Here is an 18,558-nt window from a genome sequence, read left to right as displayed (position 1 = left end):
TTCGGCAGCGTCTTCTCCCCGTCGTCTTTGTTGTAGCGGTGTAGCGTGCAAGGACGGCAGTGAGAGAAGCGTCACATTCAGAGTTTACTTAAATCAACAATGAGCAGCATTTCCTCATCCGTGGCTCACTAGTGCAACAACAATGATTGAAATGTGTCCCATGAAAAACCGTCCGACCTGAACTTTCTAATAACTAAACTTCCTTGGGTGAATAATGTAAACTCACTACACCGGTATGTTTTTACGCTTTGAAAGCGAGATATAAGTAGGAACTTTACACTACTTTATATTAGAAATGCCAACAGCGGAGGATGAATGTCCCATGACAAGAAGATAGCGACAAAGAAGAAGTTTATCCACTACGGACTACAGTGGCGGACGTGTGCAAATTTCCAGGACTTATGCAGATCCCAAATACACATCAGCAGGTACAACAATGAGCAGCATTTCCTCATCCATAGCTCACTAGTGCAACAACAAGGTCGGAAATGTGTAAAAAAAAACAAAAAAACGTCCGACCGGATCTCTCTAACTTAAAGCTCCTTGGGTGAATAATGTAAACTCACTACACCGGTATGTTTTAACGCTTTGAAAGCGAGATATAAGTAGGAACTTTACACTACTTTATATTAGAAATGCCAACAGCGGAGGATGAATGTCCCATGACAAGACGATAGCGACAAAGAAGAAGTTTATCCACTACGGACTACAATGGCGGACGTGTGCAAATTTCCAGGACTTATGCAGATCCCAAATACACATCAGCAGGTACAACAATGAGCAGCATTTCCTCATCCATAGCTCACTAGTGCAACAACAAGGTCGGAAATGTGTAAAAAAAAACAAAAAAACGTCCGACCGGAACTCTCTATCTAAAGCTTCTTGGGTGAATAATGTAAACTCACTACACCGGTATGTTTTAACGCTTTGAAAGCGAGATATAAGTAACAACTTTACACTACTTTATATTAGAAATGCCAACAGCGGAGGATGAATGTCCCATGACAAGACGATAGCGACAAAGAAGAAGTTTATCCACTACGGACTACAATGGCGGACGTGTGCAAATTTCCAGGACTTATGCAGATCCCAAATACACATCAGCAGGTACAACAATGAGCAGCATTTCCTCATCCATAGCTCACTAGTGCAACAACAAGGTCGGAAATGAGTAAAAAAAACAAAAAAACGTCCGACCGGAACTCTCTATCTAAAGCTTCTTGGGTGAATAATATAAACTCACTACACCGGTATGTTTTAACGCTTTGTTAGCGAGATATAAGTAAGAATTTTACACTACTTTATATTAGAAATGCCAACAGCGGAGGATGAATGTCCCATGACAAGAAGATAGCGACAAAGAAGTAGTTTATCCACTACGGACTACAATGGCGGATGTGTGCAAATTTCCAGGACTTATGCAGATCCCAAATACACATCAGCAGGTACAACAATGAGCAGCATTTCTTCATCCATAGCTCACTAGTGCAACAACAAGGTCGGAAATGTGTAAAAAAAAACAAAAAAACGTCCGACCGGAACTCTCTATCTAAAGCTCCTTGGGTGAATAATATAAACTCACTACACCGGTATGTTTTAACGCTTTGAAAGCGAGATATAAGTAGGAACTTTACACGACTTTATATTAGAAATGCCAACAGCGGAGGATGAATGTCCCATGACAAGACGATAGCGACAAAGAAGTTTATCCACTACGGACTACAATGGCGGACGTGTGCAAATTTCCAGGACTTATGCAGATCCCAAATACACATCAGCAGGTACAACAATGAGCAGCATTTCTTCATCCATAGCTCACTAGTGCAACAACAAGGTCGGAAATGTGTAAAAAAAAACAAAAAAACGTCCGACCGGATCTCTCTAACTTAAAGCTCCTTGGGTGAATAATGTAAACTCACTACACCGGTATGTTTTAACGCTTTGAAAGCGAGATATAAGTAGGAACTTTACACTACTTTATATTAGAAATGCCAACAGCGGAGGATGAATGTCCCATGACAAGACGATAGCGACAAAGAAGAAGTTTATCCACTACGGACTACAATGGCGGACGTGTGCAAATTTCCAGGACTTATGCAGATCCCAAATACACATCAGCAGGTACAACAATGAGCAGCATTTCCTCATCCATAGCTCACTAGTGCAACAACAAGGTCGGAAATGTGTAAAAAAAAACAAAAAAACGTCCGACCGGAACTCTCTATCTAAAGCTTCTTGGGTGAATAATGTAAACTCACTACACCGGTATGTTTTAACGCTTTGAAAGCGAGATATAAGTAACAACTTTACACTACTTTATATTAGAAATGCCAACAGCGGAGGATGAATGTCCCATGACAAGACGATAGCGACAAAGAAGAAGTTTATCCACTACGGACTACAATGGCGGACGTGTGCAAATTTCCAGGACTTATGCAGATCCCAAATACACATCAGCAGGTACAACAATGAGCAGCATTTCCTCATCCATAGCTCACTAGTGCAACAACAAGGTCGGAAATGAGTAAAAAAAACAAAAAAACGTCCGACCGGAACTCTCTATCTAAAGCTTCTTGGGTGAATAATATAAACTCACTACACCGGTATGTTTTAACGCTTTGTTAGCGAGATATAAGTAAGAATTTTACACTACTTTATATTAGAAATGCCAACAGCGGAGGATGAATGTCCCATGACAAGAAGATAGCGACAAAGAAGTAGTTTATCCACTACGGACTACAATGGCGGATGTGTGCAAATTTCCAGGACTTATGCAGATCCCAAATACACATCAGCAGGTACAACAATGAGCAGCATTTCTTCATCCATAGCTCACTAGTGCAACAACAAGGTCGGAAATGTGTAAAAAAAAACAAAAAAACGTCCGACCGGAACTCTCTATCTAAAGCTCCTTGGGTGAATAATATAAACTCACTACACCGGTATGTTTTAACGCTTTGAAAGCGAGATATAAGTAGGAACTTTACACGACTTTATATTAGAAATGCCAACAGCGGAGGATGAATGTCCCATGACAAGACGATAGCGACAAAGAAGTTTATCCACTACGGACTACAATGGCGGACGTGTGCAAATTTCCAGGACTTATGCAGATCCCAAATACACATCAGCAGGTACAACAATGAGCAGCATTTCTTCATCCATAGCTCACTAGTGCAACAACAAGGTCGGAAATGTGTAAAAAAAAACAAAAAAACGTCCGACCGGATCTCTCTATCTAAAGCTTCTTGGGTGGATAATGTAAACTCACTACACCGGTATGTTTTAACGCTTTGTTAGCGAGATATAAGTAGGAACTTTACACTACTTTATATTAGAAATGCCAACAGCGGAGGATGAATGTCCCATGACAAGAAGATAGCGACAAAGAAGAAGTTTATCCACTATGGACTACAGTGGCGGACGTGTGCAAATTTCCAGGACTTATGCAGATCCCAAATACATATCAGCAGGTACAACAATGAGCAGCATTTCCTCATCCATAGCTCACTAGTGCAACAACAAGGTCGGAAATGTGTAAAAAAAAAACGTCCGACCGGATCTCTCTAACTAAACTTCCTTGGGTGAATAATGTAAACTCACTACACCGGTATGTTTTAACGCTTTGAAAGCGAGATATAAGTAACAACTTTACACTACTTTATATTAGAAATGCCAACAGCGGAGGATGAATGTCCCATGACAAGAAGATAGCGACAAAGAAGAAGTTTATCGACTATGGACTACAATGGCGGACGTGTGCAAATTTCCAGGACTTATGCAGATCCCAAATACACATCAGCAGGTAGCAGAAGGTAAGAAAAGTTTCTTTTGCATAATATTGGGAAACAAAACCCCAGATAATGTCTGCTAATGCGGTCCGTATAAACAAACTATAGTATTACTTGTATCTCTGACTATGGTAGCCGTAATGCTCCGACAATCCATCAAAATCATACTTAACGATTTGGACAAATTCTTTAGTTCAGTTAGTTAAATAAGGCTGGGTGATACATCAAGTTTGTAAGATGTATCGATATATTTTTAAACAAGATATGAATTAAGAAAATAAAGGTTCTGGATCATATTTTGGCCAAAGTAGTAGTAGTTGTTGGTGGGGAAGGGATCTCTGTCGGATTGAAACTATTTTGATCATATCAATTTATTTGCAAACTCTGTAAGTCTTTAGGTGTCATAAATCAGATATATATATATAATAATAGATTTAATATAGAGGCCCAGCGATGAGGTGGCGACTTGTCCAGGGTGCACCCCGCCTTCCGCCCAAATGCAGCTGAGATAGGCTTCAGCAACCCCCCGCGGTTTCAAAGGTGACACGGCTGGATCGTAGTATCGATATCATTTATTTCACGTAAAAATGACCAAACGCCGCTTATTTGTTGTTTTCCTTGTTCCCTTAAGCCCCTCCCCTTCCGCCTTCCAAGACGTGCTTGTTTACCATGGTGAGTCAGGATTGGTCAGGGACAGGCCAATCAGAGGCAAGATAGGGCGGATCATCGAACCAGGAAGGGAAATCACAAAGTTCCTGCCTTCAAATGTTTTTTTTTTTTTTTTTATCTCGAGTTTGATACATTTTGTATTAATTGCACAGCTATGTTATACATTTTTCGATTTTATTTATGTTATGTGAGTCTGTACTAAAACAAGTTTATTTTCTGTGCTGTTAAAACCCATCTGGACTAACTGGGTTAAAAAAAAAAATCACTTTAATTTTAGAGAATATCACTCAAAAATGAATATCTTTACATGTATACTCTCACCGAGAAATATATCGAGTTTAAATAGCGTTTTTTTCGGAGTATAAGTCGCTCCGGAGTATAAGTCGCACCTGTTGAAAATGCATAATAAAGAAGGAAATAAACAGATATAAGTCACATCATATTATTTGATATTTTACGGTAATGTGTTAATAATTTCACACATAAGGCGCACCCCCGGTCAAACTATGAACAAAAACTGCGACGTATAGTCCGAAAAAATACGGTACAAAATATATCTACCGTATTTCCTTGAATTGCCGCCGGGGCGCTAATTAATTTAAAACCTCTTCTCATATTTCGGCGCTTACCAAAGGCATGCGGTAAATTTAAGCCTGCGCTTATAAATTTGAGTGTGATGTAAGGATACCATCATGAAAAGCACATTTAATAATAAAAAACGTTATTATGGTCTTACCTTTACTTATAAATGAAGTCCATGCGCAGCTCCTTCTGATCAAAAGCATCAATAACTTGTTTAGAGAAGTCTTCCTTATCTTTCTTCAGTTTTAAAAGTCTCTGTCTCGATGGAGATCTTCCTTTATTACCTCCTGCTTCGATTGAAAGTCCAGTTTAGAAAACGGTTTTGTTTTAGATATGTAATCCTCCATGTTAAAAGTGCAAGCGAGAGGAAAAAATAAACGATCGCTGCTTGTTGTCACTTCTTCTGCAGCCGAGTATTCGCAAGAAGGATCACTAGCGCCCTCTACCACCAGGAGGCGGGAGTCATTTAATGACTCATATTTGACACACGCAGCTACGGTATATTAATAAAACATAGCTGCTTACTGTTCTTTTTAGCATATTCAATAGCTTGGACCTTAAATCCTACTGAATAGCTCTTAATCTTCTTCCCTTTATGTGATTTCAAATTACTGAAATCAGCCTCCTCCATTTTGAAAATGATGACAGGTGAAGTGTCACTCGTGACGTGACGAGTTTGACCCTGCGGAAATTCTAGACATGCACTAATAAAAATAATATTTTGCGAAACGAGTTTGACCCGGCGTTAATTCTGAGATGGCGGTAATGCTATGCATGTGCTAATTATTTTGCGAAACGAGTTTGACACGGCAGTAATTCTAGGCAGGCGCATACTATATACCCGGCGGCAATTCAAGGAAATACGGTATATATACTTTTTCGCCCATATTGCCCGGCCCTACCGTGTGTAATGTTCGTCATTCTGAATGGAACATTCAAGGTTTTAGTGTTGTTTACTGCTATCATATTGCAGTCTAGACGTATCTCCTATGTGTGCCTGCCATTTACTGGCCACACTTATACTTGCACCATGGACCAAATAAAATTGCTACAAGGTCGGTAAGCACAACCAGAATTATTCCGTACATTTAGATTTTTGAGAAAATGAAAGGATTTTAAAGGCCTACTGAAATGAGATGTTCTTATTTAAACGGGGATAGCAGGTCCATTCTATGTGTCATACTTCATCATTTCCCGATATTGCCATATTTTTGCTGAAAGGATTTAGTAGAGAACATCCACGATAAAGTTCGCAACTTTTGGTCGCTAATAAAAAAGCCTTGCCTGTACCGGAAGTAGCAGACGATGTGCGCGTGACGTCACGGGTTGTGGAGCTCCTCACATCTGAACATTGTTTACAATCATGGCCACCACCAGCAAGAGCAATTCGGACCGAGAAAGCAACGATTTCCCCATTAATTTGAGTGAGGATGAAAGATTCGTGGATGAGGATAGTGAGAGTGAAGGAGTAGAGAAAAAAAAAGGCGATGGCAGTGAGAGCGATTCAGATGTTATTAGACACGTTTACTAGGATAATTCTGGAAAATCCCTTATCTGCTTATTTGGTTACTAGTGTTTTAGTGAGATTATATAGTACCTGAAAGTCGGAGGGGTGTGGCCACGGGTGTGGTGACCGCCAGTGTCTCCGGTGGGAAGAGGCAAGAGAGTCCGCAAGCTCCGCTCATGTCTACGGTAAGAGCCGACTTATTACCACAATTTTCGCACCGAAACCTGCCGGTTGACATGTGGTCGGGAACCATGTTCGCTTGACCGCTCTGTTCCATAGCAAAGCTTCACCTTCGGGAATGTAAACAAGGAAACACCGGCTGTGTTTGTGTTGCTAAAGGCGGCCGCAATACACCGCTTCCCACCTACATCTTTCTTCTTTGACGTCTCCATTATTAATTGAACAAATTGCAAAAGATTCAGCAACACAGATGTCCAGAATACTGTGTAATCATGCGATTAAAGCAGACGGGCTGGAAAAAAATGTCCGCGCACGCGTCATCATTTCGCGACGTTTTCAACAGGATACTTTGCGCGAAATTTAAAATGGTAATTCAGTAAACTAACAAGGCCGTATTGGCATGTGTTGCAATGTTAATATTTCATCATTGATGTATAAACTATCAGACTGCGTGGTCGCTAGTAGTGGCTTTCAGTAGGCCTTTAAGTGCGCCTCATAGTCGGGAAAATACGGTAGTTGCTAATGACCGCTTACTTGTGGAGTAGGTGGGGCGGAGCCAGAAGATGGGCAGGTCTCCGCACAAATCCTTGATCTTCTTGCTGAGGAAGGCAGAATCCGAGAGGGGCGCGCCGGCCGCCACCCACACCAGGTCGTCCTCGAACCTGGCCGGCATCACTTCGTCGTCCTGCGAAAAACGGTGAGAGGAAATGAGTTGAAACTACACCGACCAAACAGCCACTCGATTGATGGCGTCAGCCTTTCCCCCGTGTGCGTGGTGTCGCCCTTGCAGAGCGACGACAAATCACGCCAGGATCCCACCCCCCCCAGGCTCGAGTGCACCAACCCTATTTACGCCACATTTAGCTGAATACTCCCAACGTCAGATGTCATCAAGATCTGCAGGGAGGAGAAGATTGGATGGGCCGAGTTTTCCAGGTTGCTAAGAAATGAGCATCAGTGAAGGTTTGTAGACGTCGGTACTGTAAACACGGCCTGCAGGTGTGAGTGGTTTTTTTACCCACAGGCATTTGTTGTTGCAGACATATCTTCTGCCTTTTGTGGGTTGTTTTTTTTTCTTTCCCCAGCACAAATGATTTGCTAGAGGGGAAAATAAAGGCGAGGGTCCGTCTTCACTGATAAGAGTTTATCTGACCCATTCTCTCTGCTTGGGGATATGTGTGTGTGTGGGTGTGTGTGTGTGTGTGTGTGCGTGTGTGTGCGCGCCTATCTAGCCCGTATTTGCCATCACTCTAAATTATAGTAAATGGCCAGCCTGCAGCAACCATTAGAACAACATCTCCCTGTTTACACACACACACACATTTATGTAGTTCTGAACTTCTTGGGACCTGCAAAAAAAAATGCCTACCTCTTTAAGACCACTCTTTCTTTGATTGATTGATCGAAACTTTTATTAGTACATTGCACAGTACAGTATATATTCCGTACAATTCACCACTAAACGGTAAGTTTTTCCACTTGTTTAAGTCAGGCTCCACGTTAATCCATTCATATATTCCGTATTACCTTGAATTGCCGCCGGGCATATAGTATGCGCCTGCCTTGAATTACTGCCGGGTCAAACTCCGTGTGTGTGTGTGTGTGTGTGTGTGTGTGTGTGTGTGTGTGTGTGTGTGTGTGTGTGTGTGTGCACGCCTATCTAGCCCGTATTTGCCATCACTCTAAATTATAGTAAATGGCCAGCCTGCAGCAACCATTAGAACAACATCTCCCTGTTTACACACACACACACATTTATGTAGTTCTGAACTTCTTGGGACCTGCAAAAAAAATGCCTACCTCTTTAAGACCACCCTTTCTTTGATTGATTGATCGAAACTTTTATTAGTAGATTGCACAGTACAGTACATATTCCGTACAATTGACCACTAAACGGTAAGTTTTTCAATTTGTTTAAGTCTGGCTCCACGTTAATCCATTCATATATACCGTATTTCCTTGAATTGCCGCCGGGCATATAGTACGCGCCTGCCTTGAATTACTGCCGGGTCAAACTCCGTGTGTGTGTGTGTGTGTGTGTGTTTGCGTGTGTGTGCGCGCCTATCCAGCCCGTATTTGCCATCACTCTAAATTATAGTAAATGGCCAGCCTGCAGCAACCATTAGAACAACATCTCCCTGTTTACACACACACACACATTTATGTAGTTCTGAACTTCTTGGGACCTGCAAAAAAAAATGCCTACCTCTTTAAGACCACCCTTTCTTTGATTGATTGATCGAAACTTTTATTAGTAGATTGCACGGTACAGTATATATTCCGTACAATTGACCACTAAACGGTAAGTTTTTCAATTTGTTTAAGTCTGGCTCCACGTTAATCCATTCATATATACCGTATTTCCTTGAATTCCCGCCGGGCATATAGTATGCGCCTGCCTTGAATTACTGCCGGGTCAAACTCCGTGTGTGTGTGTGTGTGTGTGTGTGTGTGTGTGTGTGCGCGCCTATCTAGCCCGTATTTGCCATCACTCTAAATTATAGTAAATGGCCAGCCTGCAGCAACCATTAGAACAACATCTCCCTGTTTACACACACACACACATTTATGTAGTTCTGAACTTCTTGGGACCTGCAAAAAAAAATGCCTACCTCTTTAAGACCACCCTTTCTTTGATTGATTGATCGAAACTTTTATTAGTAGATTGCACGGTACAGTATATATTCCGTACAATTGACCACTAAACGGTAAGTTTTTCAATTTGTTTAAGTCTGGCTCCACGTTAATCCATTCATATATACCGTATTTCCTTGAATTGCCGCCGGGCATATAGTACGCGCCTGCCTTGAATTACTGCCGGGTCAAACTCCGTGTGTGTGTGTGTGTGTGTGTGTGTGCGCGCCTATCTAGCCCGTATTTGCCATCACTCTAAATTATAGTAAATGGCCAGCCTGCAGCAACCATTAGAACAACATCTCCCTGTTTACACACACACACACATTTATGTAGTTCTGAACTTCTTGGGACCTGCAAAAAAAAATGCCTACCTCTTTAAGACCACCCTTTCTTTGACTGATTGATCGAAACTTGTATTAGTACATTGCACAGTACAGTATATATTCCGTACAATTGACCACTAAACGGTAAGTTTTTCAATTTGTTTAAGTCTGGCTCCACGTTAATCCATTCATATATACCGTATTTCCTTGAATTGCCGCCGGGCATATAGTATGCGCCTGCCTTGAATTACTGCCGGGTCAAACTCCGTGTGTGTGTGTGTGTGTGTGTGCGCCTATCCAGCCCGTATTTGCCATCACTCTAAATTATAGTAAATGGCCAGCCTGCAGCAACCATTAGAACAACATCTCCCTGTTTACACACACACACACATTTATGTAGTTCTGAACTTCTTGGGACCTGCAAAAAAAATGCCTACCTCTTTAAGACCACCCTTTCTTTGATTGATTGATCGAAACTTTTATTAGTAGATTGCACAGTACAGTATATATTCCGTACAATTCACCACTAAATGGTAAGTTTTTCCACTTGTTTAAGTCAGGCTCCACGATAATCCATTCATATATTCCGTATTTCCTTGAATTGCCGCCGGGCATATAGTATGCGCCTGCCTTGAATTACTGCCGGGTCAAACTCGCGCCGCAAAAGAATTAGCGCATGCTTAGTATTACCGCCGGGTCAAACTCGTGACGTCACGAGTGATACTTCCCCTGTCATCATTTTCAAAATGGCGGAGGCTGATTTCAATACCGGTAATTTGAAATTGCATAAAGGTAAGAAGATTAAGAGCTATTCAGTAGGATTTAAGGTCCAAGCTATTGAATACCGGTATGCTAAAAAGAACTGAAAGCAGCTATGTTTTATTAATATACTTGTGGAGAGGCGGGGCCGACGGTCCGGCCCAAGATGGCGGCGAGGAGACGGCGAGCGAGCTGGACTCAGGTTTTATTTAAAAAAATAAACAAAGTCAAACTGCTCAAGCCATGTCCTTCCTTGGTGTTCCTGGGAACCCGCAAGACGACGGCTTGAGACCGTCACAATACCGTAGCTGCGTCTGTCAAATATGAGTCATCAAATGACTCCCGCCTCCTGGTGGTAGAGGGCGCTAGTGATCCTCCTTGCGACTACTCGGCTGCAGAAGTGACTGAGTGACGTGATATGTGCTGGGACGGATATGACGGACCTTCTGATAGCAGTTTTCTAAACTGGACTTTTAATCGAAGCAGGAGGTAATAAAGGAAGATCTCCATCGAGACAGAGAGACTTTTAAAACTGAAGAAAGATAAGGAAGACTTCTATAAACAAGTTATCGATGATTTTGATCAGAAGGAGCTGGCATGGACTATATTTATAAGTAAAGGTAAGACCATAATAACATTTTTTTTTTAATTAAATGTGCTTTTCATGATGGTATCCTTAAATCACACTCAATTTTTTACTGCATGCCTTTGGTAAGTGCCGGAGTGAGAAGAGGTTTTAAAATAATTAGCGCATGCTTACTTTTACCGCATGCCTTTGGTAAGGGCAGGAGTGAGAAGAGGTTTTAAATTAATTAGCGCATGCTTACTTTTACCGCATGCCTTTGGTAAGCGCAGGATTGAGAAGAGGTTTTAAATTAATTAGCGCATGCTTACTTTTACCGCATGCCTTTGGTAAGCGCAGGATTGAGAAGAGGTTTTAAATCAATTAGCGCATGCTTACTTTTACCGCATGCCTTTGGTAAGCGCAGGATTGAGAAGAGGTTTTAAAATAATTAGCGCATGCTTACTTTTACCGCATGCCTTTGGTAAACGCCGGATTGAGAAGAGGTTTTAAATTAATTAGCGCATGCTTACTTTTACCGCATGCCTTTGGTAAGTGCCGGAGTGAGAAGAGGTTTTAAAATAATTAGCGCATGCTTACTTTTACTGCATGCCTTTGGTAAACGCCGGATTGAGAAGAGGTTTTAAATTAATTAGCGCATGCTTACTTTTACCGCATGCCTTTGGTAGGCGCAGGAGTGAGAAGAGGTTTTAAATTAATTAGCGCCCCGGCGGGAATTCAAGGAAATACGGTATATAAAGATTAGTATTATCTATCTGTGTTGGTCCTGAAATGAGGTGGTGACTTGTCCAGGGTCTACGCTGCCTTCCGTCTGATTGGAGCTGATATAGGCTCCAGCGACCCCAAAAGGGACAAACAGTAGAAAATGGATGGATGAATGGAAATACTACGCCAGTATGGGAAAGGTTTTGTGAAAAACGACTTGGAATTTCACAACAATTTGGCGGTATTATAATAAAAAGTGGCCATTTGACTCAACACAAGTCAAAAGAAAAACCGAACATGTGTGCAATATTATGATTAAAGTCGCAATTTTACAAGAAAAAAGCTGAACTTGTTGGCAATTTTTTGAAAAAAATTCGTAATTTTACCAGAAAAAAGCTGAACAGTTTGGCAATTTTTTGAAAAAAGTCGTAATTTTACAAGAAAAAAGCTGAACAGTTTAGCAATTTTTTGAAAAAAGTCGTAATTTTACAAGAAAAAAGCTGAACAGTTTGGCAATTTTTTGAATAAAGTCGTAATTTTACTCGAAAAACGTCACAATTTTCTAAGAAAACTTAAAAATTTTGGCAATGTTATAATAATAATCGGAATTTTATTTGGCAAAATGACGACAAAAGCCATATTTCTACTCCCAAAAAAAAAAAAGGTCACTCTTTTACAAGAACAACAAAAAAATTGGCAATATTGTGATAAGTCAGAATTTTGGATGACAAATGTCACCATTTTGCGTTAAAAAGTAATAATTTTACATAAAAAGGAAATAATTTTACAAGAAAATATTGCAATATTGCAGAAACAGAAATAGGAGAATTTGTTCCCTATTTTATAAGAAAAAGTCAACATACTGTGTAATTGTTTTTTAATCTTCATTATTTACTTTGTTAGTACAGTATGTCTCTATATAAATATTGAAATTAATTACTAATTAATTTTGGCCCAAGGGGGCTCATTTCAATTCCTTACACACACTTGTTATTTCATATGTTCACCAGAGGATGAGCACTTCACATTTTTACAACTACTTGTTATTTCATATGTTGACCAGAGGGGGAGCACTTTTAAAACCGACACCCAGTTAATGTGAAAAATCCCTCCTTTTTGGGACCACCCTCATTTTGATAGATTTCACCACCAGGGGGTGCAAATGAGATCTCTATTCTTTGTAATGTGCTTAAGGCCGGTCACAAACGAGTCACGTACCACGCTTTGGGCAACCCAGCTGTAGAAGCTAACTGTTAATGGCCACCATAGTCCTAGTACCGTAGTGTATTTGTTCATCCTACGGGCACATATCGGACACGGGTTGTCTTGCGTCAGCACCGGGAGTTGCAAAATCCGCCGTTCACCCGGCGTTTTTTTTTTTTCGGGGATGAATAGGGAAGTCCTTCTATACCTGCCGTCTTATTTTATCATATATTGCTGCCTGTCAATGTTCACTTTTGTACGCACACTACATCAACAAAAAATCCTGACTTTGGAGCAATGTTCACAGACTCTAATATTTGCCGATGGTTTTTTCCGTATCGGGACCATGATTTCGGTCGTAACTTGTTCACCGGTCCTCATATGGACGGTACTTTTCCTAGTGGATGTCTCAAGAAGGGCAGAAATACAAGAACTCACACACACACACACACACACACACACACACACACACACACGGAACAATCATTTAGGAGGCAAAGAGAGTAACACAATCATGCACAAAAGCACAAATGTGAAATAAATGATCGTTTATGGCGCATGCAGCGGCAATAAGAACAGCCTTGGCGTGATAATGACGTCTCTGTGTGTGTGTGTGTGTGTGTGTGAGTGTGTGTGTGTGTGTGTGTGTTTACGAAGGCCGTTGTGGTGATGTGGATTTATGCGGACGTGAAGCTTATGGAGAATTAAATGATTTTAATTATCACACAGCTTCAGTTGAACAAGCACAATGGCTTGACTCTAAGCGTGTGTGTGTGTGTGCGTGTGTGTGTGTGTGTGTGTGTGTGTGTGTACAGTATATTGAATGTATAATAGACATGCCTTTGCTCCCTCACCACTAATGCCTGCACACTCTGTTCCAATTCAAGGGTGTCAAAATTCGATTTATGCCCCCCGTTAGTTTTTTTTATCGGCCTACAGCGTGTTCTAAAAATACATTTTATTGATGAACACCATTAGCTGTTACTCTGATACAAGGAAAATGTCTTGTTTGAATAGTTGAACATGTACAGTAGGGAAGGGGGGGATCCTTATGGCCCCATTTGTGGCGAATAACCCGACACAGGAAACGTGACGGATTTGGGGGGAGAAGGGGTTGCACTCTTAGAATGTCTTAAAACAGGCTTGTCTGACTCAAATAGAGAGTGGGCCAACATTTAAAACTGAACAAAGCTGCGGGCCAAAGTTGAACAAATTAACCTTTTAATAGGGAACTAAGCACGTTTTGCATTAATATTAATAATAATAATAATAGATTTTATTTGTAAAAAGTACTTTACGTTGAGCAAACAACCTCAAAGTGCCACAGTGTAAAAAAAAAAATAGTAACAATAAAAATAAATACGCATTTTTCAATTTTGCAGACTGCTGTCCACATTTACACGTCTTCTTTGGCTATGTTCTGTTGGCCTTTCGACTCTTTAAGTTCCTATTTTTTCACTCCCTTGTTTTGTTGCCATGGTTGCAAATGACGTTCACCTGCCTCTGATTAGTGTTCGGCCGCTCACCTGCTACCCGAGCCCTAATTAGTGGCATTATTTAAGCCTGCCTTTGCCAGTCAGTCGGGGCTGGCGTCATTCTGCGGGGTCGTTCTCCCAGGAAAGCAGACGGGACTACTTGGGACACGGCGTTTAGCTAAAAACATGATTTATTTGAACTAAAAAAGGTACAAGAGCGGAGGCACAACTTTGCTAAGGAACAAATCTAACACATAGACTATGAGCATAAAACAAACAACACTTTCTATGGCTTGACAAGAGCAGCATGGACTTTGGCATGAAAAAAACTAGCAAGAAAAGAACACAATGACGCCAGCCCGACTGGCAGGCTTAAATAATGCCTCTGATTAGTGCTCGGGGAGCAGGTGAGCGGGCGAACACTAATCAGAGACAGGTGAACGTAATTTACAACCATGGCAACAAAACAAGGGAGTGAAGAAAAAAAAAACAGGAACTTAAAGAGTCCAAAGGTAACAGAACATAGCCGAAAAAGACATGACACCTTTTTATGTAGTTTTTTTTCTTACAGGAGAGATATTAAAATGTTTCTTTTCTAAATGAAAAATGCATCGTATTGCAACTGGATCATTTAGTAAAGACTGATAGAAAAAACATTTTAAGGGTGTTATATTACTCTAAATTGCTTTAACTACAAAACAAAGCTAAGTTGGGAATGTTTTGTCCAGATACTTTATCATATTTTGATTGACCTACATCGTATCGGTTTTAGTATCATTAATATATCAAAGTGGCCCACGCATTTTTCAATTTTGCAGACTGCAGGCCGCATTTACACGTCTTCTTTGGCTATGTTCTGTTGGCCTTTCGACTCTTTAAGTTCCTTTTTTTTCACTCCCTTGTTTTGTTGCCATGGTTGCAAATGACGTTCACCTGTCTCTGATTAGTGTTCGGCCGCTCACCTGCTACCCGAGCCCTAATTAGTGGCATTATTTAAGCCTGCCTTTGCCAGTCAGTCGGGGCTGGCGTCATCCTGCGGGGTCGTTCTCCCAGGAAAGCAGACGGGACTACTTGGGACACGGCGTTTAGGTAAAAACATGATTTATTTGAACTAAAAAAGGTACAAGAGCGGAGGCACAACTTTGCTAAGGAACAAAACTAACACATAGACTATGAGCATAAAACAAACGACACTTTCTATGGCTTGACAAGAGCAGCATGGACTTTGGCATGAAAAAAACTAGCAAGAAAAGAACACAATGACGCCAGCCCGACTGGCAGGCTTAAATAATGCCTCTGATTAGTGCTCGGGGAGCAGGTGAGCGGGCAACACTAATCAGAGACAGGTGAACGCAATTTACAACCATGGCAACAAAACAAGGGAGTGAAGAAAAAAAACCAGGAACTTAAAGAGTCCAAAGGTAACAGAACATAGCCGAAAAAGACATGACACCTTTTTATGTAGTTTTTTTTCTTACAGGAGAGATATTAAAATGTTTCTTTTCTAAATGAAAAATGCATTGTCTTGCAACTGGATCTTTTAGTAAAGACTGATAGAAAAAACATTTTAAGGGTGTTATATTACTCTAAATTGCTTTAACTACAAAACAAAGCTAAGTTGGGAATGTTTTGTCCAGATACTTTATCATATTTTGATTGACCTACATCGTATCGGTTTTAGTATCATTAATATATCAAAGTGGCCCACGCATTTTTCAATTTTGCAGACTGCAGGCCGCATTTAAATTACGTTTTTATGTAGTTTTTTTTGCTTCTTATAGGAGTGATATTAGGAAGAAAACACAGACAAAACTGCTTGTAACTTCCGGTAGGAATGTCGGAAAGACATGAAACAAAAACTTCTAGGTAGGTCTGACTTAGACCTACATTTCGATAATTGACATCCTTCGGCAAAAATCAACAGGAAGTTAAAAATTGCCCCTTCAAAATAAAAGTTTTTTGAAAACCCGTCACCTTTCTTCAAAAGTTATCTCCTCTGAGCCCGTTTGTCGTTTCAGCTTCAAACTCGCACAGGGGAGACTTTGAACCCTTCTGATTAAAAGTATAGATCAAAGTTTTGATAAGTTTTCAGGTTTTGATTTTACGCGCCTTCAAAAAACCCCTGCGCAACTTTTCCTAAAAAATGACGTTTTTGCCTCTTTGAGCTGTAATTTGACCCACTTAAAATGCTTGTAAGTGCTAGTTAAAGCTCTGTTATGCAGACCGAAAGCCATTTATCAACAACATCCAGAATCGCCGATCTGTAATTTCACCCCCTTAACATGCTTCAAAACTCACCAAATTTTACACACATATCAGGACTGGCAAAAACTGCCATCTAATAAAAAACCAAACCCCAAAAATCTAAATTGCGCTTAGCGCCCCCTAGGAAAAAACCGAGACAAAACTGCATGTAACTTCTGTTAGAAATGTCGTAGAGACATGAAATAAAAACCTCTATGTTGGTTTGACTAAGATCGGGACCCGGGACACGGCGGCGGCGGCCAACAGCGGACCCGACCAACGCTGCTTGTTTTTTTTGCTTCTTATAGGTGTGATATTAAAATAGTTTTCCTCCTCTATGAAAACAAATTCTTGCAACATACATTTTCTTGCACCTCGATCACCATTTTAATTCTTGTTCTCGGGACAATGGCGTCACGTTCATGGTGCTTAAAAAAATAACTTTTGTTTTTTAGACAACGTTTCTAGTCAGCGTCGAGAAGATGGAACAGTTTTAGTAGAGCAATTTTAAAATTTGCACACGCTATTTAGTTAGTTTGGTTGTGAGTATCTGAGGCCCAAGTGTATCGCCCCAAAACTAGCCTTTAGTTTAAAAATAGCACTATGCTGTTGTTGTGTGTGACTATCGCTTCAATGCTAATGAGCTGTTTTTGTTAGCACATCTTTAAAAAAAGTCAATTTTGCAACTAACATATAACAATCTTATTAAAATGGACCAAGGTCAAGCTGTTTATATCCTGTCTCTGAAAGTAGTTTTAAGTCTTTAATTTTAATTAAAAAAAATACATTTTGAACTAATTTTGCGTTTTTTTTTTTTTGCGATAATCAGTGGTACAATGGTATGGTTTTAGTATGGTTCCGAAAAAGGGTTGTACTGTAAATTGTAAATATTTATTTTTTTCCCATTTTTCCACCTATTTTAACACCTTTGTGGTGTTGCATTTAAGGACATCACGTTCATATTTGCTGTATTTAACCAGAATGAAAAGGAGTAGGAAGAAGCAGGGCTCTTGATTTTGACTCTACATTTGATTTTTGGGTGGGAAAAATAAACATTTTAACTCTTAGTTTTCATTAGTTATTCATTCCAAAACCCACATCTATGCGCTATTTATAAAAATAAAAAAAAGAATAATTACAAATTAAAATTTACTATCATTTGTACCTATCTAATTTAAGGCTCTTGCCTTAAAATTGAATTATTTGACATTTCGAAGTGCTGGCACTCACAACTTTCTCTGGCCCCCATGGTTATTTTGCTTATATAATGCTTATTTTTGCAATAATAGTCCACAAAGAAAAGCACATAGACCGTCCCCAATGTGTGGGATTCTTTGTTTGGGCGCCCAATTTTGCACATAAACAAACATTTATTTATTTTTTTAAACTAGCAATGTTGATCGTACGTTTACTGAGAAACTATACAAAAACCGGAAAAAAAATGTTGGTGAAAATTACAATCGTAAACCAAATAGCCGAAAAACTGTTATTTATTATATTGTTTTGTACGAATGTCAAATTTACCTGCGGGTAGAAATAAAGAAATTCTTCAGTTTTCATTAGTTATTCGTTCCCAAACCCACATTTACGCGCTATTTTTTTTTGATTAACAAAGAATAATTACAAATTAAAATTTGCTATCATTTGTACATTTTTAATTTAGGGCTCTTGCCCTAAAATACATTTTTTGACATTTCGAAGTGCTGGCACTCACAACTTTCTCTGGCCCCCATGGTTATTTTGCTTATATAATGCTTATTTTGCAATAATAGTCCACAAAGAAAAGCACATAGACCGTCCCCAATGTGTGGGATTCTTTGTTTGGGCGCCCAATTTTGCATGTAAACAAACATTTCTTTTTCTTTTTTCAAACTAGCAATGTTGATCGTACGTTTACTGA

The 18,558-nt window shown here is 40.0% G+C and overlaps 1 protein-coding gene across 1 annotated transcript in view; it reads right to left on the bottom strand.

The window, feature by feature from the left end:
- Positions 1-18,558, bottom strand: part of LOC133545543 (leukocyte cell-derived chemotaxin 1-like) — a 53,129-nt gene that overhangs the window by 16,012 nt on the left and 18,559 nt on the right. Inside the window, exon 5 of the mRNA XM_061891250.1 lies at positions 7,264-7,414. Coding sequence (XP_061747234.1) covers positions 7,264-7,414 — 151 coding nt within the window. The remainder of the gene's footprint in view (positions 1-7,263; positions 7,415-18,558) is intronic.

The sequence above is a fragment of the Nerophis ophidion genome, linkage group LG02 (genome assembly GCF_033978795.1).
Source record: "Nerophis ophidion isolate RoL-2023_Sa linkage group LG02, RoL_Noph_v1.0, whole genome shotgun sequence".
Taxonomy (NCBI): domain Eukaryota; kingdom Metazoa; phylum Chordata; class Actinopteri; order Syngnathiformes; family Syngnathidae; genus Nerophis; species Nerophis ophidion.
The sequence above is the reverse complement of the archived record's forward strand: the minus strand, read 5'-3'. Positions and strand labels throughout refer to the sequence as shown.